At 32.8% G+C, this 22,771-nt stretch overlaps 4 protein-coding genes across 10 annotated transcripts; 1 reads left to right on the top strand and 3 right to left on the bottom strand.

The window, feature by feature from the left end:
* The first annotated feature begins 233 nt into the window (after window positions 1-233).
* Window positions 234-22,496, top strand: Rab3-gap (Rab3 GTPase activating protein). Of its 6 annotated transcripts, none has more exons than XM_070299378.1 (27): window positions 234-642; window positions 729-839; window positions 1,041-1,122; window positions 1,189-1,306; window positions 1,385-1,586; window positions 1,660-1,987; window positions 2,086-2,517; window positions 2,592-2,962; window positions 3,051-3,431; window positions 3,495-3,695; window positions 3,768-4,152; window positions 4,252-4,346; window positions 4,434-4,682; window positions 4,759-4,932; window positions 5,031-5,212; window positions 5,589-5,810; window positions 5,987-6,277; window positions 6,467-6,619; window positions 6,689-6,830; window positions 8,125-8,240; window positions 8,618-8,724; window positions 11,675-12,049; window positions 13,481-13,619; window positions 14,217-14,516; window positions 14,986-15,073; window positions 15,520-16,222; window positions 21,309-22,496. In XM_070299378.1, exons 1-20 carry the CDS (start codon window positions 558-560, stop codon window positions 8,136-8,138), a joined length of 4,218 nt encoding a protein of 1,405 aa, XP_070155479.1. In that variant the 5' UTR covers window positions 234-557; the 3' UTR covers window positions 8,139-8,240; window positions 8,618-8,724; window positions 11,675-12,049; window positions 13,481-13,619; window positions 14,217-14,516; window positions 14,986-15,073; window positions 15,520-16,222; window positions 21,309-22,496. The 6 variants fall into 6 exon arrangements, with proteins under 6 accessions (XP_070155479.1, XP_070155478.1, XP_070155480.1 ...); XM_070299377.1 differs by lacking the exon at window positions 21,309-22,496 and adding an exon at window positions 19,557-20,348; XM_070299379.1 differs by lacking the exons at window positions 14,217-14,516; window positions 21,309-22,496 and adding an exon at window positions 19,557-20,347.
* On the bottom strand, window positions 7,239-10,714 carry LOC138935068 (acylphosphatase-2). The gene is made up of 3 exons (XM_070299386.1): window positions 9,518-10,714; window positions 8,928-9,054; window positions 7,239-7,930 (listed from the first exon to the last, which is right to left on the bottom strand). Exons 1-3 carry the CDS (start codon window positions 9,588-9,590, stop codon window positions 7,816-7,818), a joined length of 315 nt encoding a protein of 104 aa, XP_070155487.1. The 5' UTR covers window positions 9,591-10,714; the 3' UTR covers window positions 7,239-7,815.
* On the bottom strand, window positions 10,789-16,913 carry LOC138935065 (uncharacterized). 2 transcript variants are annotated; one of them, XM_070299383.1, is made up of 4 exons: window positions 15,595-16,908; window positions 13,495-13,647; window positions 11,697-12,047; window positions 10,789-11,592 (listed from the first exon to the last, which is right to left on the bottom strand). In XM_070299383.1, the coding sequence occupies exons 1-4, from the start codon at window positions 16,189-16,191 to the stop codon at window positions 11,425-11,427; spliced, it is 1,269 nt and encodes a 422-aa protein (XP_070155484.1). In that variant the 5' UTR covers window positions 16,192-16,908; the 3' UTR covers window positions 10,789-11,424. The 2 variants fall into 2 exon arrangements, with proteins under 2 accessions (XP_070155484.1, XP_070155485.1); XM_070299384.1 differs by lacking the exon at window positions 13,495-13,647 and having other exon boundaries at window positions 15,595-16,913.
* On the bottom strand, window positions 19,868-22,554 carry LOC138935067 (uncharacterized). Its single transcript, XM_070299385.1, has 3 exons — window positions 21,244-22,554; window positions 20,746-20,945; window positions 19,868-20,121 (listed from the first exon to the last, which is right to left on the bottom strand). Exons 1-3 carry the CDS (start codon window positions 21,517-21,519, stop codon window positions 19,884-19,886), a joined length of 714 nt encoding a protein of 237 aa, XP_070155486.1. The 5' UTR covers window positions 21,520-22,554; the 3' UTR covers window positions 19,868-19,883.
* Between the last annotated feature and the right edge of the window lie 217 nt (window positions 22,555-22,771).

The following is a 22,771-nucleotide window of genomic DNA, read 5'->3' as shown; positions in this document are numbered from 1 at the left end:
TCTACAATAGAGATTTTAAGCCCTAAGCCTTAAGAAATTGACCAATTACAGTCAAGTATGAGAAGAATACTCAACTGTGATTAGTCAATTTAGGCTCTGACAGAAACAGCGAGAGAACCAATCAGCATCACGGAAAAGAGACAAATGTTGATAACATGCCTTTTCTAGAGAGAGACTAGTCTATGACTTTATCCCACAGGTAAAATTTTTGAACGCACTCCTTCAGATTTTTTAAAGATGGCTAAAAATTATTCGAGATAACGAATGTCGGTCCGAATACGCTTCTTTCACGCTCTAGAAAAGATAGGCAGCAAAATATATTTTGTCGATAAATAACGCGAGTTCTAAAATTGCGATTTAAATTTAGACTCGTAAATATTTTAATTAGAAAAGAGTGAATAGATATCGGATAAGAAGGAATCAGTATGACAGATTGTGTATATCATAACAGAGACTACGTTTATTATCAAGCAGATTACAGATTATGGTAAACAAATAGATGCGAGGATTAAATATTATTACAAAAGATTACTATTGTGTATAATTAATTACGCACAATGTCCTGTCAAATTAAAGGAATAGCAAATATACCAGATATAGATAATGTTAAGAAATTACTTTATGGCAGTGCCATTAGCAAATGTAAGTTTTGCTTGACAACATTGATAGAATCATGCCATGTATTTATTATATATTTTAATATATATTCTTAAATCTGTGCATTTTAGTTGAGTATGTACCAAGCAATGAATTACCTCTTCAAGACTGTCATATATCATTGTCATCGGTTGGGGATGTGTTTGCAATGGCTTGGAATACAAAGATGATTATATTTGTTTGTAAGTATAAATCTTGTGTCTTATATTATTTATGTTTTTATCATATGCACATTCTTTCATTAATAATATACATATATCATTTCTAAAATTAATAATGCATTTAAAGTTGATACAAATTTTAAAATTATATAGAATTATATATATGTATATATATTTTTTATGAACATGCTATTACACATATACTCTTTTATTTGTTGATAGCAAGATGGGATTCGCAAGAATTAGACGAAATAAAAAATAAATTCCATATAACATGGCATGGAGAAATAATAAAGGAACAGAAGTGAGTAATATTTTTAAGTCACATACTATGAAAATATTTCAATTATAACAGAGATACTTTTTTCAGTGAATGGATAACATCAGTGATTTGCTTACCTCTAATATCTTTAGGAAAGGCTAGTGGTCCAGATTGGACATGTATAGCTGTTGGGTATAATACAGGCTTTGTTAGATTCTATACAGAAGTAAAAACTTAATTTTTATTATTATTTTATTGTTAGTTTATTATACTATGGCATACTACTTTATTTCTTTTATATTAGACAGGTGCATTGCTCTTTGAGGAACAGATTCACAATGAATCAGTTCTAGGAATAAAATGTCAATCATTCTCGTTACCGAGACACATTGGAGATGCTGGCTGTAGTGAAGAAATTTATATATTGTATAACAGCGGTGTCTGTATATTACAAGGATTTCCATTATTTTCAACTTTACGTGCATATAGAAATCACTTGGCTAGAGGTATATATTCTCTATTACCTGCTACATTTATTTGGTTTAAGATTTTAATTTAATATTTTTTTCTCTTTTACAGTTCAAGCTAACTGCAATGATTTACCACCAGTTTTAAACTTGTCATATAAAAAATGGGCGTTTAAAAATCAAGATATTGCAAATGATTCGGAAGTAATTGGCACAACATCGATAAATAGTTTTGATCATTTCATGACAGCTTCAATTTGCGGCGGATATAATGCAATGTATAGATCTAGCGCACCGCAACATAATTTAGTCGTTGCAACAGGAAAACGGCCGTTTGTAGGATTCCATTATGCATTGGAGGGTGGTAATGCACCAGTTCTATCAGATGTTGCCATTGCTATGGCTAGTAAATTGGCTAATGCTATTGGTACTGCTGTTCCGTAAGTACACCATGTATATATTATACAATATTTTCAAATAAGTTAAATAAGCTTTCCCAAAAAGATTAATTGTAATTAATACATTAATTCCTTCTTAGATGGTTTCGTGGCAATTCGAAGAGTACGACATCTGAAGCATCAAAGGGTAACATTCACGAATCTGTAGAGACAATGAGCTGTCGGTTCGGTTTAAGCGATATTATGAGAGAAGGTGATTGCATTGTCTGCAGTCCAAATAAAATGTTATCGGTAATATCGGATGCTATGGGCAGAGTATTACTTATAAATAACAAAAGAGGCGTAGCTGTTAGAATGTGGAAAGGATATCGCGATGCTCAGTGTGGTTGGATCGAAGTTACCGAAGAGAGAGACCGTGGAATCCACAAGAATATCAATAAATCTGGTCGAAAAACCTTATTGCGCATGGCGTTATTTCTAGTTATTTATGCGCCGAAGAAAGGTGTGATAGATATTTGGAACGTACAGCAGGGTCCAAAAATCACTACCTTTACCGCTAGTAAAAATGGACGGTAAGTCAATCGTTATATCATTATGTCTTCTCTGTAATCTAATACAAGACAATTAATCTAATATATTCTCGTAGACTACTGTATATTAACTATGGTTTTCTGGGCGCAAATGATAATGCTATTTTGTCAAAAAATAAAGCGCAATACTCGTGTGTGTTTATGGATCCACTTGGAGGATTAAAGGAGATTTGTGTTCCGTTTCATTTCGCACTTAATAGTAAAAATGGAAAACGTGCGCGCGACATTCATCTACTTAGGAAACTGAGAACATATCTGAGAGAAGAAGAATTTGATGAAGAAAAATTAGTTTCTGAAGTTACTAACACTTGTCTGGAATTAAAGACAAATGAAATTAAAGTACAGATGATAGAAGTCTTAATGAATAGCAAACATATTTTGCCAGATGCTTTGCTTGCTGCAATAAATTGTTTTGTGATAAAATCAGGTGTGTGTGTATATATGTGTGTTTGTGTATAATATATACTAGTATGTAATGTAATATTGTATGTATTAATGTTTTATTAATATTACAGAAGAAGAAAAAGAATTAGAACCTACTGCTAAGATGCTTCATCAGTTGACTATGCAATTACAGCAAATAATTATATTTTATAAATATGTTAAGTCTCAACTTGACATTCCTCCTGAGTATAACATTGTAACAGCTGATAATGCACCAAGTCCTAAATATTTATCTTCGATATTATTGACTTCGGAACGAGAAGTACACCGTATTATTAAATTGGCCAAGATGATAAATAGCTTCAAGGATAATAATGTTTCGACAGAAACTAAAGTCAAATTTAAAGAGGATGCAAAAATGTTTTTTAATTTTCTATCATGCTTTGAATTTGATACATCAAAATTAATTGGGCTACGAAAAGATCTAAAAAAGGAAACAATGAACGACATCTGTAAGTATGTTTTGTAATGGCCATAACTTGCTATTATTGCATTAAATATGATGCAATTTTTAGCGCAACTAATATATCAAGGATGGATGTACTCGAATGATGTAAAAGAGAAATGGCAACAAGCTGCTAAAGATAGTAACATTCAACCATTCAATTTCATGGAACTAGCATTAATATATTGGACACATAAAGAGGAAACTGTATCTTTGGAAATTGAGCTGAAACGCTTTACACAGCTTCTGCATGTTATTTGTTTGTTAACTGGTAGGTTTTGGCTAGAAAATTCTATGTATTATTTATGACATATATTGAAATTGATTAACTTAAATTCAATAGATGTGGAAGATATATGTGTTGAATATAATGAAGTTTCTCTCTGGTGGAAAACCGTACGGACCATTTTAACAGAATCTACAAAATCTTTTAATGCGCTTACTGCTGCATTAGCATGCAGAGCAATTGCTATAGTTCTGGAGAAATATAAAGAGAAATTACAAAATCAGAAATTGTTGGAGACTAATGGCAATGAAAGTGAAAACATTAAAAATATAAATAATGTAACCAACATAGATAAAACGGAAAATAAACCGAGCGACATCACACCAGATGATGAAATGTACAGTTCAATTAGCGAATGGGAAAATGTTAGCAACGACACTTGTCAATTCACATTGTTAATTGGGAATCTTGAAGATATTACCATTTTAAATGCTGTTATAAGGTATATATTCTAATAATTAAATGTTGTGTCATAATAATATGTCATAATTAATATGTCCTAATTTCTCTGTTTTTAATAAAAACATTGCTTTAATTTTAGTCAGCAAGTTATACCAGATGAAACAACACAATTCTTCACTTTACCATTTATAAAAAATGATATTTCTTTGGCATTGATTCTTTCCAAAGGAAAAGGTAAATAATTTAAACTTTACTTGTCAGTTATTTAATAATATCCTACTTTATAGTTCTTTCTTTATACTTTTTATACATTTGTATCAGGTTCTGTCTCTGAACTGGTTGCAAAATGGCTCAGTACAACAGGTATTGATCCAGTACAATTAATCGACACAACTGATGTGGAATTCGATCAGTTGCAATTATCAATAGATTCTTTACAATTGACTGATGCACTGGATGAAGCAACTGCCATTGAAGTACCTCAACAAGAACAACCAAAATTTCTTTCATTATCAGTGGAAATTGGAGATGAAGCAGAAACCAATATGACAGCAGAAGCATATATATTAGGCAAGAAACACACTTGAGAAAAATAATATCACTATTTACGTTTTATATAATTTCAATTTCTCTTCTTTTTTTCCAGACAAAATGATTTTACTTAAGCGTCATTTTCCATACAGTTTAACGAGCAGTGTCTTGCTGGCCAATTTATGCTGGGAATTTGCCATGTCATGGAATAAAGATGTTACCCAATTAGACCTGCTCACAGCTGCTTTGACTGTTTTACAAAAAATACCCATGAAAAATATGAAACATGGTAAGCAGCATATTTATATTTTTTTTCAGTGGAATACTTTTAAGATGAATATTTATATGTATATTTATATGTATGCTATATGTGTGTTTATTTGATAGGCGTTTGCTGTCTAATGTGGACGCTTCATATAAAGAAAAGAATGGAAGCAGCGGCAAAGCTGATGAATAAGCTCGGAAAGTTGCCAAAGGAGAGATTGTGCATGCAAGACATTGGTTTGTCTGACATTCAACTTACAACGTTTTTACAGCACTGTGTCACTTTCTTGGATATATTTATTGACGTTAGTACATTGAATAGAATGTAGAGAGAATTATATAAAAATTATTAAATGAGAAATGGGACTCTCTCTCTAGAAATCATAAATTATTAAGCGGATTTTAACTTTAATATATATGTCCCAAAAATACCAGATATTCTTTTAATAGTATATTTTCTAGTCAATTTGACACGATTTTTTCTTAGTGAAAATGTCGAGAAATTTGAATTATAATGGTTGAAAAAAATAACTTTTCACAAATTAAACTTTATGAAGTCAAAAGGTGAACAAAATTACATTCTTCAATTTCAGGTGTAATTGATTTTTTTTGCTATTAAAGGACATCCAATAATTTTTTTGGAACGTTTTATATGAAGAAATATTAATTTACACTGTGCAGGACGAGATACTTAAACAAGGAGATGGTGCAACGATAAAATCGGAAGAATTATGGGATGGACATACCGGTGGACCACAACCATTTGCCACATTAGCTATTTCCCAAACACCAGCTTGGTATGATTTGATCTTGTTACATGTACAAGTGGCAAATGTTCTGTACATGATGGCGTGTCTTAATTTGAAAATGCTAAAACCACTGAATAACTTATTCGAATCCGTAGTAAGTAACGCACGCGGTAGTTAATTGCGCAAGCTATATATACAAATATATATATATATATATATATATACACACACACACACACAAATACACACACACACACACACACACACACACACACACACACACACACACACACACATACATATGAACGCTTGTTCATTATATTTGCGCAGGTACAACCTTATTTCTTTCAAGACATAACGGATAAAGCGATAGTCACGTGGTACCGAGACGATAAGAGAGATAATACGCGTACAGAATTTTTATGCAGAGTAATTACAGCGTCGATGGAATTCATTCATCGCGAGACCACCGACGGTGTGACGATTAGTTCGTCACAGGCTATTTCGTGGATGAGCAAGTGTCAAGCGTTGGCGTCAATTTGGAAGATTAATAATGATGAATTGAGAATACACCAAGCCTGTCAATTGTACATAAACGGTTTCGATCGTTTGGCGGAAGAGGTAAATATATATAATAAGCCATTTTATTATTGGTATGCATATATATATATATATATATATATATATATATATATATATATATATATATATATATATATATATTGCAGTTACTTTTATAATATCTTATATCTGTATACTAATATGTCTTTACTATACTTATATATCTACTCACAACGTACATGTAATTAGGTAACTGTAGCAGTAACTGATATCGAACGTTTGGCTGCAAACTTATTGCCTATAGCTGGAAGAAGAATGATGGCGTATCTTTCAAAAACACCTAATCTCTTGGAAGAAATGTCACGAATGAGTCCAGCGCTTACAAGATATTTGGAAAATCTGGTAAGTGTGATCTGTTGGTATGTATTTATCGAATATTTTTCACTTTTTTAACCATACAACTTTTTCCAGAATGTGCCTGAAATAGTCTGTACGAATTGTTCCAATATCGACACTGTGGAACTGATTCGGCGAATATCTGTGCATTTACCTAAAACTCACTGTGATTATCATATTGTGCAATTGATGTTGGATGCAACATTTATTTACGAGGGTAATAATTAGCTTCTAATTTTTTTGTAAACTATGTCCTGTGATACTATGAAGCATGAAGCCGCCATATACGAGAATTTTATCACAAAATGTATAATTTGTATATATTGAATACAAACGCGATAATAGTTAAAATCATTGTCAATTTATCGATGGGAAGATCGTCATTATCGTGTACAATAGTAAAAAGAGTGATAATCAAACTGCAAAGTCATAAGAGTAAGTAATATAAAGTGTTATTTTTTCTCTGGGACATTATGGACAATTTAGTCAAGCGGAATTATACGACGATCTTGATATAATCTTCGAATCGCACTCTGTATTAAGAGTGTATATATGTGTACATATAATATTTATTATATATATAGTATTGCTTTATCACAGGACTAATTGTTCTTGTTCTAAAAGATGTGTGTGTATATATATATATATATATATATATATATATATATATATAATAATTTATTTAGCTTTTTTGGGGAAGGGGGAGGGGAGATTAGAACGTAGTTATCGATATTTCAAGTATTCAGTATAGAATCAATAATTAATTATTCTAATTACTCTATCATGTATATCTGTAATTAAATCTAATATTTCTTTTGAACTTATATTTTTTTTAGAATAATTATCTTTAAAAAATTGTTTTTAAGAGATCTGTAATATTTAATGCATAATGTATATATATATACACACACGCGCGCGCGCATGTGTGTGTGTATATATATATATATTATGCATTAAATATTACAGATCTCTTAAAAACAACTATATAATATATATTAGGAATTAAATATTACGCGTTTCTTACCATCATGTATATAAACTAGTAATCTATTAAAATAAGGTATTTTGAAGGATAAAATTGTCGCATAATTGTTCTCAATGTCAATGGAATTTTAAGTATACTCTGTTTGTCACATGCAAATCAATTGCTTGCATTTGAGATATACTCTTTAAGTATCATACATCAATTATGCGTTATATTTTTAAAAACGAATTACGAAACCTTGATATTGCTGCTTTGTGATGGTTTCCCAATTCGTAAATTCGCAATGATGTATCTCGCTACCCGGACTGCCCACTGATGTTAACCACTGTGCCCTGAAAATTGAATATTTATTTAAAATTGCATTGCGTTAGAGGAGCGATTATAAACGCTGTCTTGCTTTCTAATGATATAAAGTGCAGTGAATAAACAATATCATTTGATATTTCTGAACATATTTTAACACTACAAATATATTTTTATTTTTATATATTGTTATTTTTTTTATAAAAGATATATTTTTCTGCAGATACAATTGGCTGAAAACCGCGAACAGTGCTTGATTTCAAGTTTAAGAAGGTCATACACTTGTCGTGTTGCCAATTGCATCGTTGACATCGTTACCAAACAACGAACGTTCACCAAGTGAGTGTGCGTTCTATCGGTACGAATGCATTTGCCACACACGGTGCTCTCTTCACGCTCCGAAATTATAATTAGCGACTCTAATCAGACCGAGTTCAGATATTTTTACGTTACGATGATATCGAGATAGAATCTTCGTGTAATCAGTTGAAATGGCGCATGATTAATTAACTTCTTTTTCCCGATCGCGATCGAAGAAACAGTTCAGTAGGTCTGGCTCACATCTCTAAATAACAAGTATTTTATATATCTCTTTTTAACGACTCTTTTGCCAAGGGCAAATGCATTCTATTTTGCTCTTCTATTAAAAGATATGTATTACTTGTTTATGCGAACTGAGATTTAGTTCGATTAGCTTCTATTTCAAGATTTTTCAGAATACTTGAAATCATTCTTCGTGTAAGATGGTTCATGTTCAGGCATCTTTCAACGTTAACAATACTTGAACATGATAACGTAACAGCGAAGTCGACGAAGGAAACAGGTAATGCGCTGTCATTATTTCATTAAATCGTTATTAAAGTCAGTTTTCGACATACCTCGTTACTCATTACGCGGCAATTGTTAGTCAAGGACGGTTGAGGAACCGCAGAAATACACACCGCACATTTATCTCGCATTTATATGTTCCAACTAATAATTTTAAAACTGTTAGAATTTATTTACAGATGCAATTTTAAGACTCACATCTGATCGACGAATGCCCGAGATCCTTGCATCTTCCCGAGGATTGTGCCAGTTTTACTGTTTTTCACCCAACCGCAAATTCCCAATTGCATACATATGTCCCTCACGTACTTTGGAAAATAAACGCCTGCAAGGATTGTTAAAGACTTCAAGATTCTCTGTTAGACGGGATAAAGAGATGCCAAATGCTTATGTAAACAAATACGTATAATCGCACGTTTACGCTCATATATACATATATTAGACTCGTAAGATGCTAAAACGGAGATGTACTTATTAAAGTGCAAATGCCAAGAATATATTTCAATCGAACGCGAATATGTAAAATGCCTTATTACAAGAACAGGCAAAAAAAAATAGATTCGCTAAGATTTAATAGATGTTAACGAAACTTAACGTTACAAGACAATGCCTGGAAATGAGAAAATATAACAAGCGACAAGTGAAAATGATAAATGATTCATATAAATAACTGTACAGAATCGTGTTGCGACTGCAGATAGATAACTGGAATTTAAATTATTTAGCGTAACAAGTGAAAAAAGCAGCATCCATCCTGATTCAAGTTCGATCATACGTTCGATACTCACCCTGTACTTTTCCAAAAACCTCGAATTCGACGGATACCAATGGTTCCCGGCAAAGGGGATCATCCGTCGCCATCCTGTTCGAGCTTTAACAGAATCTTGCGTTCGTCTACAATTCTGTGTCTTGTGTAATATGAGATTTTCGAATATTGGAGTTGAATGCACAGTAAAAATACGGAATATCCCGAGGCTGCAGCCTCGTTGGTCAGACACTCGCTATCTATCTCTATTTCTTTTTATAACGATGTTTCACCTTTCGCCACGACTTACTTCGCTGACTGATTCTTGTTGCATGATGTTCGTGTCGCCGCGTTTCCTCAAATAGATCACCCCACCACGTTGACATTGATTTAATCGTGATCGATTGAGAATCGATCGATAGTCCATGATCCTTTCGAGGATCCAGTTACGTTATTTGAACGCAAGACCAAAGGATTTTTCGTTATCTTGATTTGATACGTAATAGAGAGATATATATTACGCGAGGATGTTTCTTTACAAGTATTTTTAGTATCGACAAAATTGATAGCTCATACTATATGAGAAATACTTGATTTGCAAGAGATAGCATGAATGGAATGACTGCTGCAATGAAAAGAATGAATAACCGAAGATGCGACTGATTCCGCGATACATGTAGAAAAACAATTCCTCTTTTCTCATCGACGCGTACAAGGGAGTTGTTCATTGTACAATAGAAACATTAAATGTAGGCCAGGGGAGCAAGCACATTTATCGTCGAACTAAGCACTTCCCATCCATCATGCCTGTCGCCTATTGTCCCGTCATTATCTCGGCTAATTAGTTATTAGTACGCTATGACGTAGTAATTGCCCGAAAGCGAGCACAAGAGCAAAAAGTACGGGATATATCACAGGATACGGGAGAGAGGGTTCTACTCATAATGATCCTGTTCAATTTATTATACCGTCATCGTTCAAGGTCCCGTTCGATGCTAAATTCAATGATAAATCTGTACGCGTGCACAAGTTTGGATAATCCGCGCGAAATTATCGAGGAGAGATCGCGACTATTTTTTTCTAAAATACAACGCGTTATATCAATACTTATTACTGCAGAAATCTGATTTCATGAAGATAAAACGGCAAGCCACTTTTTTTTTGTTCGCTTGCGTAATATTAAATTACAATCAATTTTCAATTCAAATCATGATTAACATTTTAATTCATGCATCGAGTATATGCGGTGCTAAATGACCATTACAATTAGATTGGAAGAAGTGACCAAATATATGTGGTTGACACGTATAGATATTAACATTAATACTTGATTTATTCAATAAGTGTCTCTATATGGATCAATCTCTTTATGCACAACATTTTTAAATAAATATATAAATAGTCTTTATATATAATATATATATATATCTAATATATATTGCACATTAGTTTTTCCTTGGGTATAGTTAACTATACGAACGATCTTTAAAGATGAAATGCACGACATTTAATTCTATTTTCAAGATTCTAATTTTCGTCATTCCAATGGCATTTGCACATCATATATTACTATGTTGCATTGCAAAATTTGCTCTTGATAATGGTCATAAGGAGTCTTACTGCAAATACATTGTTCATTTCACAGCCTTCCGACCGTTTTTTCTGCGCGTGTCACTAGTCAAGGTATTTTCTTTATAACTCACTACTTCTTGATTCCTCGGTTCGGTTTAGGATCACGATAAAGGGATTATCGCGCTTCCTTAAGAGAGAACGTCTTGAGGATGGACACACGAAGTGAGGAGATGAAAGTTCAATCTGGAAAGAAACACTGTCTCGCACAAATATTCGGCAAATACGAGTCACTTTTTCGCACGATTGAATTCGTACGTGACAAACCATCCTCCTTCGTTCGAATTGTCTCTTCTACGACAGATCAACTTCTCGTATCATTTATGTGAGAGGAGAGTCCGCATTCACGGGTATAATCGTCACCGCGGTATTATTTGGCAGGAGAGTTCCATTCTCGCTGTCCTTTTCATTTACATCGGTACGGCCATCGAAATCTTGGGAAGCTACCAGCAGCTTTTGCTGTCTCGCTTGCTTCTTCTCGCGTTCGATCTGGCGTTCGAAATAAGTGATAATATTATGAAAGATTATTAATTAAATCGTTTCGATATTTGTTACTTCATATCTGTTCTAGCGAGAAAATATTGTATACAAACCTTAAAGAATAATCGAAGATAGTGACACGGAAACACGACGCACTTCCCTGCATCTTCCGCGGCATCGATGTAAACGCCACGTACAAGAATGGTGTTGCTACAATTAAGGAGGACGAGAAAAACGAAACAGCCGATGTGGGTGATCCAGCAGGATAATTCCGGATTATCCGGCAACAGCCACAGATCGAGCGCATTCCATATGCCGCGCCAGACGTTCACGGTTCCCAGGAAGCTCAGAAGGAGAAAAGCGTCCGCGACTACTAAGAGAACCAGACCCTGAAGACGCGCACAGACATATCGCATCAGCGGTTGCAGACAAAACGTCACGGCGACTATAAAATAGCCGATAGCCTGTAATATATATTTCTTGTATTATATATTTCTCGATGTTGCAAAATTTTTAGCAAATCTTTGCAACAGAAGATATAAAGATGCAAAAAAATTTTATCCTCTTCAACAGGAGAATCAATTTTTTTGTTAATGTTTTTAGAGAGCTTATATTCTGAAATTTCTATTCCCTTTAAATATATCTTGTATCCTAAAAAGTAAAAAAAAAGAAACAAAAGGTTTATTTTTCTGTTGCTAAAATAGTTTCAGCTGCATATAAAATTTAAACGCGATCTGTATTCGAAAATCATATAAATCGTGTCGGTCAACATCGACGATATGGCAAATGACGAATCAGGGATAATGTAAAACATTTCATATGCATATACCGACAATTGTGCCATGTGCCTCGGCAATCATACAATTGGCGAATATTCAATTATATAATCGAACTACCGGCGTGTAGTGCCATGGCACTAGGCACGTACGTCGTATGTCTGCAAAATTTACAGTTTCTCGTTGCTTTATTGTAATCGTCGAACGATAACGAGAATTCATGCACGTATAATCATCTTCGCGAACGGATATGCTATATATTTAAGAAAATAACATTACTTATGATCTGTGTTCGATTCGACGATCGGCTTGAGTATCGGCAATCATGGCTATATAGTTGCGGTCCACCATTATAATTGATGCTTAAAGAATGATTAACTAACCGCTTTCTTGCTCAAGTGACTTGAACATATATGTAATATCATCAAATTTATTTTATCTGAATTTTTATATTTTTTTATCGCATGATATACACATCTTAATATTGACGGATCGTTTCGGGTTTAGCGACGGTGGCGCAAAGTGTCTACGGATTAATCTGCGCGTCTGATATCAGATAGTGCGTCCAAAATTTTCCGTTTATGAATCTCGAATCGATGCTTTAATTGGCCAATTATGATAGTATATTTTCATTAAGATAAGATTTTTGTTATTATGAAGCAAATTTATCGAATGTAGGCATATTTATGTACTTTAATTTTATAATTTACATTTTCCTACTGTCAATTATTATCGTTATTTTTATCATTTTATGCTATCTTTTCTTTAGTTTTTCTATTTTTAATATTATTGTCATTATTTTTTTTCTTTTTTTTTTTTATTACATTCATATGGTTTATCGTCAGCTATCGTACACAATGATTTCCGACATTCTTGTAATTTTGTTTTTGCGAAGCATCCAGGTTTGGTTCTATTAAAAATAAATAAATAAGTAAATAATATAATGATTAATGTATGATGACACAGGACTCTGATAAAGATAAGTAAAATAGAAAACTTTGATTTATTTTTATTTGGAAAAAAAGGGAAAGTAATATGTGATATTCGGATATGCAATGCAAAATAGTTAAAATCATTGATCATTTGAACGTTCATAATTTTGCTCTTGCTATCAATTCAAGGAAATTGTGCTTACCAGTGAGCCAACGGCAGAATATTTGGAATTTTCCGGAAATAGATAAATATCGAAGAGGATCCAAACACCTCTCCAGACGAAAACAACCAACGTGCCAACAACACCGACGCTAAAGGCACAATCCAGTAAGTACAATGACCAGTCCCTTGTATTCTGCAATCGTAATATTAACGTTACATGTGGCTTTCGGATATAATAAAAAAAAAGAAAAAAAAAGAAAATATTAAATAATAATATATCAAAATATATTGCGCAAGAGATATCCATGATATCTATTCTATATTTCGATTAATAAAAATTTTATTTCGCGCTCTTGAAAGATAATAGATATAAATTAATGTATCGTGTATGTGATATCTGTCGAGATAGGAATCGATATTAATTATGCATGTAAAAATTATCTATATGTTCATTATATTTTGACAGAAAAATATTATCAGTGCACGAAAAATATCTAGCTGTTCATAAAATGGATCAAATATGATAAGCTTGATGATAAAAGAAAGACACAAATCGTATAAAATTAATTTTTAATGTGGCTGACAATCTTATTAATATACCTTCTAGGAATGCTCGACTCACACAATATAATTTTTATAAAAATCAATATTTATATAATCGTAGTTAATATAATTATTTAATTATTTAATTATTATATAAATTAATTATTTTTAATATTTTTATTATATAACATTATATAACATTAATATAAATTAATACAGATTGACGGAAAAACATTATTGCTCGAGGAATTGTCTAGATAAGACAAACCATCTCTGTGCAGATAGAGAAGAAGGCGCGATCACAAACGACAAGATGTGGCGCGTAAATTAGTGCACTTGCACATACTGCGCTAATACGCACGTAGACTATACAAGCGCAATAGTGGTTGACGATCGGGGGACTTAGCCGGAAACTGTGCTTATACCGATAACGCGAGCTTGGACGCGACGAGGCACATGCGATCCGTGGATCCGATTTATGATTTACGACGCGTTTTATCCCAATGATTGAACCAACTAGTGAGCACAATCGCAGAACAATAATATATCAAGAGAAAATTATCATGTTTGTGTAATGTAATGCACGAAGTGGCTCTATCTTCTAACGCACATTATTTCTTCGAATATTTATTCTTCGCGCTTTTCTTTCACATTCTTCTTTCGCTGTCAAATTTCTGTCAATACGCAAAAAAACATTTATATATTGTTTGTATATATTTTATATGCAATTTTTATGTAATACATTATATAAACTTAAGAAGAATTAGCGAGCACTTATTATTATATTAAGAAGAATCAGCAGAGAGAGATAACTATTGCGTTAGCAAATTTCTATCATAATTTATCTTATTTTCCTTGTGACTTTGTCTGTTCTAATCGTTCGTTCCGTTTTTAGCCATGTTAAGAAAAGCATTACGGGATATATCTACAGAAAATATATTTTTTATTCACGGATATTATTTTTTCACAAAATATATTATTTTTTCAGAAAATATAAATTTCGAGCTTCCAGAGAGTGCTTTTGATATATATTCTCAGATGAAAAAAGAAGCAAGAAAAGAGATGATACACTTCCGGTAATTAAAAATTTGATATAAAAAAAATATTTGTGTTATATATTGTAAGATATTCAGAACAATATTGGACAGGAATCTCGAATAATCTCTACAACGTTGCACTATAGATATTCAGTATTTTCATTTTGGTAAATGAGCTTCTTCTACTAATGAATTTTAAATGATTCTATCTATTAGTTTTATAAATAAATTGTTTTCTTAAGCGGAGATAAACTTTTGGTTTCACTTATTAAAGCACATTATACACACATCTTAGAAGCTATATGTCAAAACTAAGAGTCTTACTTTCTTCCATAAAAAATACAGTTTCTGTAATCTGTAATCCTATTCTGAAAATTTTTTTTCCTTTTTTCTTTCTTTTATTTTCCTCTTTTATTAACATTGTGTTATCTTGCAATCTTGTTTCCTAATTCAATTTTCTATACGTAATATCTATTTATAATTAGGCTATAAGATTGTGATTGCGATCTTACATTGGACGACCCGGCGCACCTCGAAAGAGAAGAGAGATGGGTACTTACGTTGACGCGGAACATAGTTTGTACTTCGAAGTAACCCGGACACGAGTCGAGAACGAGCGAAAACGGTGGTGCGGACACGTTGCGAATGGCGCGCATGATGCCGAGTGCGAGGAGACTGACGGCGGTCGTGGCGACGATGGTGCCGGGTGTCTGCTCCGTGTAGATGTCCAGAGCCTTAAAGATGCCGCGCCAAGCGTTCACACAACATAGACCGAACACGCTGGTATAGAGCCGGGAGCCGAGATAATAGGATAGTCGATGTTTATCTGGATGGAGGACGTCGACCAGATTGTGTTGCAGCACGTTGAAGACGAAGATACCGGTGAAACCGATCGCTATCGATGCGAAGCTGCTCAACACCGGCTCGTTTGGATAGACATAGAAGTCGCTGAGCTCCCAGGTGCCGCGCCAATAACCGACCACCGCAGGGGCGATCATGAACGCGGAGAATATCGTATCCAGGATTGTCAAGATGGCATAGTGCAGATGATTTGAAGATCTCCTATCTAGGCCTCCGGTCATCCCGGCACTAGCCGCGCGCAATTCGACCATTCTTACCCAATCTGGATCGAATTTAGTAGTCGCACCGCTGGTCATTCTGCATTGTTTCGAAATTATCAACTGTCATGTAAGTAAGAAAGACTAAGAAGAAAAAAAAATGCGTAATCAATTTAAAAAAACGAGAGGCGACGTGTCCAAATGCGTTCGACGTTTTCTTCCTGACATTCTCCGACGACGTCCGACTCTTATTTCGATTTATTTGTCAAAATCAGTTTGTCATAGTCATCGTGACACACTCATGCTTACACAATTGTATGCTCTCGATGGGGTGAAAATATTTATCTTATACACTTTTGCGTTCTTAGCTAACTTTTTTAGCGCTCTGCGTGAAAAGAAAAAACGTAAATTTCTCCAATGATACTTGAAAACGAAGTCTCTTCCAATGATGAATTCACGATGAAAAACACTTTTTTGTATTTCTCAGATTAAATTATACAAATATAACCGCACAAAATATATTGAATTTCAATACACAAGGACCTTCATCGAAACGATGCGAGGAAGCTGCGCTGTCAGATCCAACCCCCGTTCGTGCGCTCAGGATCGACGAAATCGAATAGATTCGTCGATCGGCAGCAGCGGGGTGAATACTGACTTGTCTTCGGTACAACTGCTATCTTTTATCAACTGTGCTTAGCCGCTAAACGTGCGGACCAACACTATCGCATTATCGCGAGCAGCGTCGTCGCTCGCGCGGCGGACCACCGGCACGGAGTACCCATGGTACCGCTCTCTTTTGCTCCCTCGTTCTCTCTGATCTCCTCCTTCCCCTCTTATGCGTTATAATCGCCTCTCATCGCAGTGCTATCACGATGCTATCACGGATCAGAATGATCGGTAGCGATGAAAGCCAAACGCGTTCCCGCCGTTGTAATGCGCTTCGAAGACGATTCTGTATCTTCAGGAACTCCGAGAGCTTCCGCTTGTCACCTTATTTAAGTTGCAGCTCAAAGAACAAGTATCATCGTGATGCGATACGCGGAATTTGAAAGATAAGAAACACGTGTATTACACCTTCGTTAAAATATTTAATATTCTCTCAATAATTTATTCTGCAACTCAGATATTTAAAATGACTTAGAAGAGTCGAATAGAAAAATAGAAACAAATAATCGTATCAGTTAAAGGATTGGCAAGAGTCCCCGCTCATTCGTTATAACGTATCGTATCATGTTTTGCATCTTGTGTATCGCATCGCTGTTAAATTGCATAGATTACCACGCGATTGAGATAGAAAAAAAATACATAAATATATATGACAAATTTTTAGAAAAGGATTCTTGAAATTAAATCAAGTTAATTCGAAATTACCAGATTTCTTGCGGATTAATTTATCTGAAAAAAAAAAAGAAACAATTTCATCGTAATGACATAATTTCTAGTCTCCTTGACGCTATTTTTTTCTGAATAGTGTTTCCTGTCTCGTGCTCATTTAGCCATTGATGTATACTCATTTAACCATTGACGCTTTAGCCAAAGTCGTCGCTAATCTACTCCTTTTTTGTGCTCCAATCAAGCTTGGGTTACAACATCTTCTCACCTTCGTTCATTAATTCACCCTGACAAGTCTTGTCAAGGGCATAAAATTTACTGTCATCGTGAATAGTTGGGAAAAAGATATGAAATTAAATATTTCATCCCACGTGAACGCGTAGCACTTAAGATTATTTTTGGAGTTTCTTAACGCATACTTGTAATGCATGTAGCGTACATAAATATAGATTTTAATATAATAATTTTCGAATATTTGGACGCGAATAATATTTGCGTTTATCTATATTAATAATATATAAAAAGAAATTGTATGTTTATAAATTATAATGAAAATCATTGTATATATACAGTTTGTTGCTATATTTAGTAATGTTAGATACGGATAAAGATTCGTGATCGGGAATTTCTGATTGGAAGAAAAAGATAATCATGTCTATTCCGCACATAAAATAACTTAATGTCATACATGACGCAGATTGTTATAATCGGCGATTCGATAAATATGATCAAAAATGGATAACGCTTCTTTTATAGATAAGAAATGCATTCATCAGCGTCCGTACAATCACAGCACCATCTTTCACTATAATGCAATAATCAGTGATTATTTCGTAAACTTCTGAGGAAAACCGACACAATCGCGACTTTGTTTTGAAATCTTTCTATTTGCAAAATTGCAAAAGCTCTCGATCATATATATCATATTTTTTTACATTACGTTTGTATAATTTTCATATTTTCAATTAACAATTTTTATAACACATTTGATTTATGCACATGATGTAAATTATATAATATAATTGTATAATTAATTAGTTAATTAATTTCTATAATATAGATATTAACGATGGTAATTTACAGAATTATAGGAATAATACATCATAAACATTTTTATCTAATTAATCTCAAATGAAACAGCGTATGTATAGGATAGATCGAGAATTACTGCGCTATCATTAAATGTATTTTGATTTTCACGATATCTACGACAAGAAAATTGATAACGCTTTGCTAGAAACGATTGAATCTCATAGTCAGTTTCACTCTAGATAACTCGCGATAATATTTTGAAAAAATCCCTGTTTTATATGATACACGGAAGAAAACAAACGAGTAATTTCGCAGTAACTTTTATTATATTATGCGAAACAATTTCGTGTTATTTCGAAGGAGGCTTATAGATGCACTATCATAGACGGCATAATCCTTGATAATTGAGAAAATACGATCATATGTACAAAAAAATAAGCTATATGTGTAATAGTTCCATTTACAAGCTTTCAAATTAGACACGTGCATTGTATAATCGCGTTAAACGCCATTTGGCAATTGAGCACAGGGTCAGCGGCTCTTCAGGCGGTAATCAAAGAAGCTAGTATCACGAAGTGCATACGATTGTCAAAGACGATATAAGAGAGATCGCGACAACAAAATTATATGAGAGAATATGGGCGGAAAAGCTGATTACACTCTTGGATCGCTATGCGAGAAATTTTTGGTTCTCATAAAGCTTACGTATCATTACAGTAGTTTTATGATCCCCAATGAAAGAACATAGATAATGAAATTTCTTATATAAAATTTGCAACATATTTGATTAATATTCTATTTGTGTATTAATATATCATTGCATAGCGTTATGAAACTCAAACAGTTTTTGTATGTGCTTATATATACAAATCTTTAAATTAATAATTTAAATAACTGCGCGCTCTTTCTGATTTGATCGTGTATAAAACGTGCTCTGTTTTCTAATTACACAAATGTCTTATCATACATAATCATATAGCTTTTTTTGCAATCATGAGTGTGTTATCACAAAACATTGTAGATATAAAAGTATTCTTATCGAGTAAACAAGAAATTGAATCTATTGAATTTTTCACTCACCACTTTATATCTCGTAGGAAATTGAAAAACGTAACTTGGTATATCAATGAAGATTATAAATGGGGTTGCTAACAAGTTCCGAATGCAACGTAGAACCACCAAGCACGTCAGCAGTGAACACATCAAAGACGTTGTTATCCTATATAGAAAGAGATATTACAAGATAACGATTATTAAATTGTCTGCTGTTATGTGACATATATTTTTATGTACGCTTCTTTATTCAAAGATAAAACTTTCCATGGATCTATATGATTTTTCGAACATTCTTCTTTCTTTTTTTTTTACTTCAACATACACGAATTAAAAAATATTGTCTAATTAAAAAGAATGAGAATGTCAACTCACCATACGTGCGTAAATAGATAATTATCGATGATGATCCAACCACCCCGCCAATGCATAATGCATGCCACTCCGAAAGTGTATGTATACAGAATTCGTAATGCGCGATAAAGCATTCGCTTTCGCCAATTTAATTCAGCCCATTTGTTCGTATAATTATCGTGAAACCGATCCTTGAAAATTGCGAATATTATATGTAACGCAGTGCCGAACGTGAAACAAAACCAGCCGGGAAATCTGTTGACAGACAACCCTTTTGCATACGCGTGTAACAAGTCACGACGCAAGGGAACGATGTTAACAGCAAATGTCAAAAGACGAATCACACACATGCATTATGACGAGAATATTTTGCCGACATTTTGACTGTACAATATACCGCTTTTAATATCACGTTAAACAAAATGAGTAAAAGTCATTAATTATTTAATATATCACCAATTAATCTTGAGAACGTTATTAAGAAATATTCACGTTAATTTCCCAAGTTCATTCCGTTCATTGATTATTTTGATAAGATAAGATATTATTAATTATTAATAATATTTAAAATTGGCCGCGATCTGTAAGATATATAGCACGCAAAAAATAGTCAACTGAAATTCAAACCGATAAAAAAATTCATGGACATAGAAAATATATAATAGTATATCAAAAAATATGATATCGCTATAATTCATAATCGTCAATTTTTAATAATTTTACAGTATTATCGAAATTGAAAATGATTAGCTCTATTTATTATATAATAACAATTACTATTTTTATTATATTGTGAGAAGAGTATCCCAGTTTTATATTTACTTACACGTATCGCAATGATTTTGAAAAATTGATTTTTCTATTTCTTTTGTTACTCACAATTGCGTATGAAGATCCATCCATGTCCATACTCCTCTCCAAAAGCTGATTGTTAAAGGACCGACTATACTCACAGAGATTAATGTATCGAGTAAAGAAAATGTTCGTTTCCTTCTTTTCGATTTTTTTGTCTCTATCGGTTTGGTTGCTTCTTTGATTATTTGACGAGTTTTTTTATTGCATATATGAATATCATCTTCCTACGCTTCCGTTAATATTTGCAAGATTAATGAAATTTATTAGAAATTTATTAGATTATAAAAGGAACAATTTTAGATAATGAATTTTAGATGTTAGTCAATTTAACCATAAATTTGTCATGTTGGAAGTTCATATGATAAAAATTTATATCTATTAAAAAATAGTGTTTTGGAAGTAAGATCCTAAATATAATTTTTGGGACGATATATTTATTATACATGCACACATTTATCGCTAAATATATTAATCGTCAGAAATAAAAAAATAAAAAAATAGAAATAAAAAAAAGAAATTTACCTCTGAATGATTTTGTGTCGTCTTGTTGATATTTGATACTGTCTTATTGTTCTTATATTTTTCAGTTTGTTCTGCTCTTTCGACCGTAGACGCAACAGGATGATTATTTTCATGCTTATTTATCGACGTTAGTAATTTGCTTTTGCATTCGACACTGTTAGGATGATATCTTTGCGATACTACTGTTTGAGTATCGCTGTTTGAGTGAAAATCTTCTATAGATTTTTCTGTAAGCTTCTCTTCACCAGAAAATCGACGCGATTTCATATTGTACATATTTATTTCCTCGTTAGAAAAAAAGATTTTTTCGTTTGATCGCGCGCTATCGTGTATGCAATATGTTACTTCAATTCTGTAAACTGATCTAATGCGAGATCGATTAAACAAATGGAGATAAAACAATGTAAATAAGGAAGGTATAGAGAAGCAAACACTTTAACGCACTCGACAGAACTGCACTCGTTTAATTGAAAAGCGATGCGGCATCGTCATTGTGTTATGTTGTGTTATCCACTTAGAAGATCCATCTAGAGTTTCTAGAGTATATCCTAATAAATTGTACAAATAAAAAATATGTCATACGTTTTCGATTTGACTTTTGTGCTCATCCTGTCACATCGTCTGTCGTATTCACATTTCGATACGAGACTAATAATGCTGGCTATATAATTTTACTTGCTAGACTTATCTGAGATATGATTATATGATAAAAGACATAATTTCACTTAAAAATTTCGCTTTTTTTAAGGCACATAAGTAGCGCACAAGAGATTCTTGATAACGAGAACTATAATAAAGTACAAAGCTTCTCGAAATTTTCATCGAAAAATGAAATATTTCTCTTTATTGACTTTAATAAGCATCTGTGTTAACTTAAGAATTTACTGATATTGTAATTAAAGGTTCTGATATTGACTATCTGAAAATGGAAATTGAGCTAATCGAAAGCCAAGCGCGGTAAGCGATGCGCGAAATTTCCGAATATTTAAGAATTTACGTTAAAAAAGACAAATATCCATATAATAAATATTAAGCAATACTCGGATGGGATAATAAAACAAAGACATGTTTGCAAATTGATAATCTAATCATATGCAACTATCGCAAGTATGTACACTTGTGTGTATTGTTTTATTATCATATCGGTACACTGCTTAAATGTGTGCTGCTAATTGAAGTAGCTAGTATCTTTTCTCTCCTGCAGATCAAAAATATGATTTTATATTCAAGATAACGCGATCGGAGTAAAAAAAAACCGAACAGACATATATATATATAAAATATACAAAAGATAAAGATTCTCCACAAAGAAAGTTAATGACCTAGAAGTTATATATATAATAAATATACACTTCTAATTTACGAAAATAAAATATCAGATTATGGAACCAATTATTACATTCTCATGAATTCCAATAATATTTTAGATAATTTTAAACATTTCACTTTATATCCAGAATTAAATTAAATAGTATGAGATAAAATATGCACCTTAATCATCTAAATACTATATTATCTAAAATATTCA

The sequence above is a fragment of the Polyergus mexicanus genome, unplaced genomic scaffold, assembly GCF_030449975.1.
Source record: "Polyergus mexicanus isolate NDT 795.1 unplaced genomic scaffold, iyPolMexi1.0 SCAF_7, whole genome shotgun sequence".
In the NCBI taxonomy this organism is placed as follows: domain Eukaryota; kingdom Metazoa; phylum Arthropoda; class Insecta; order Hymenoptera; family Formicidae; genus Polyergus; species Polyergus mexicanus.
Note: the sequence above shows the minus strand (reverse complement) of the source record. Positions and strands in the feature narration are given on the sequence as shown.